The sequence below is a fragment of the Lactuca virosa genome, chromosome 9, assembly GCF_052849685.1.
Source record: "Lactuca virosa cultivar CGN04683 chromosome 9, Lactuca_virosa_CGN04683_v6, whole genome shotgun sequence".
Lineage (NCBI taxonomy): Eukaryota > Viridiplantae > Streptophyta > Magnoliopsida > Asterales > Asteraceae > Lactuca > Lactuca virosa.
The window spans coordinates 177,405,122-177,406,722 of record NC_136434.1 but is presented as its reverse complement, the minus strand read 5'-3'; the positions used below and the strand labels follow the sequence as shown (position 1 = coordinate 177,406,722).

General features: G+C 31.2%; 1 protein-coding gene across 1 annotated transcript; it reads right to left on the bottom strand.

Moving 5' to 3' along the window:
- Nucleotides 1-347: 347 nt before the first annotated feature.
- LOC145141207 (protein disulfide-isomerase 2-3-like) lies at nucleotides 348-1,352 on the bottom strand. The gene is made up of 3 exons (XM_079074521.1): nucleotides 1,149-1,352; nucleotides 941-1,040; nucleotides 348-863 (listed from the first exon to the last, which is right to left on the bottom strand). The coding sequence occupies exons 1-3, from the start codon at nucleotides 1,322-1,324 to the stop codon at nucleotides 699-701; spliced, it is 441 nt and encodes a 146-aa protein (XP_078930647.1). The 5' UTR covers nucleotides 1,325-1,352; the 3' UTR covers nucleotides 348-698.
- Between the last annotated feature and the right edge of the window lie 249 nt (nucleotides 1,353-1,601).

Here is a 1,601-nt window from a genome sequence, read left to right as displayed (position 1 = left end):
AGTTTTCTTAAGCGAAAAAATAGCTGCTTAATAATAATAATAATAATAATAATAATAATAATAATAATAATAATAATAATAATAAGACATGTGTCGTAAGATTACTAGTATAGATTTAGACTTTTTATAGACCGCAAGATTTTTGTATTATGTCATCATTAAGTCACACCATCTTCTGTAAAGACAATTTCACCACACAAATCGTCCCCTTATAAACACCTTTATTGACATTTCTTTGCTCATACCATGTTCGTTTAGATTGTCTCTAAACCCAACTATATCCGATCAAACAAGCAACACAAAGCTAAATATCGAAATTGTACGCAGATCAAAATATATAAGCATAATGCAAAGAAAAAAAACATATTAATTATAGTCCATAAAAAGGAGGAATACAACATTCTTGTCAACGTGACATCTTCCTGTAACCAACTATATTATCTCGGGGGTATTCATCTTCTTTTTCCTTTTCCGCCTCCTTATTATCTATACCCCCTTCTATGACAAGCGGGTTCGTTCTGGAGGGGTTTACCACACAATTCGGGTCCTAAGGATCACATGCAGGAGCTTCGGCTTTCGTTACTCGGATTAAAATTAAAATTAATCTTTATTAGCTTTTTACACCAAGGTTAAAGGTGCCATTATTGTTTCATATAGATAACAAGTCAAACAAATCTTATTCGAATACAATCCTCAACTCAAAACTCCATTTTACACCCCTGTGCTTTGTCATAGTAAGACAAGCCAGCATTTTCAAGTGCGTCTGCAGTTCTTTCAGTTAATCCGGTGGGAGGTGCACATTTATCTGGACCAAATGCAAAAACAGTTGGGAACCCAGTTACTCCAAACCTTGCTTGTATATCCTGAAAAATTATAATCGATTAGTAAACAATTATATAAAATAATATAAGTTTAAATTATAAAAAATAATGAAGAATACATTTTCCACGTCACAGTCAAGTTCACCAAACTTGACCTTTCCTTCCAAAGCCTTTGAAGCCTTGTCCCACTCAGGTTTAAGTTGTTTAACATATAGACACCTGAAAGAAAAAAAAAATATATATATATATATATATATATATATATATATATAAAGATTTAAAATTGAATATGATAAAGTAAAAAAGAATAAGTATATGTGGAATAACCAGGGTGCTCCGAACAAGACAAACCAAACATCTTTACTTTGCATAACCAATTGTTCAAAATTTCCTGAATTCAATATAACTGAGGCTGTATCACTAGCGTCAACGAGATTTAAATTTCCGGTGAATGATAAAAAGAAGAAAGAAATAAAGATCAACACATTTGTCGAGCTATTCATGGTTCCTGACAGAAGAATGGAAAACGAAAAAACGTATTTTTGTGTTTGATTGATAAGAGATGCGTGCTATAAATAATGAAGCATGCATGTAATTTGAAGAAACGTGGATGGACTAGCAAACTATTTGCTGAGACGTTATTAGCAAATGATGGGGTCAAATTATGCCTACATTAATGGAGTAGCTGAACCTTTTATTCATTAAGTTTGACATATTAGTAAAAACTTTTTTATTACTTATTATTCTTTTGAATATATTTTTAATAACAAAGTGTATATA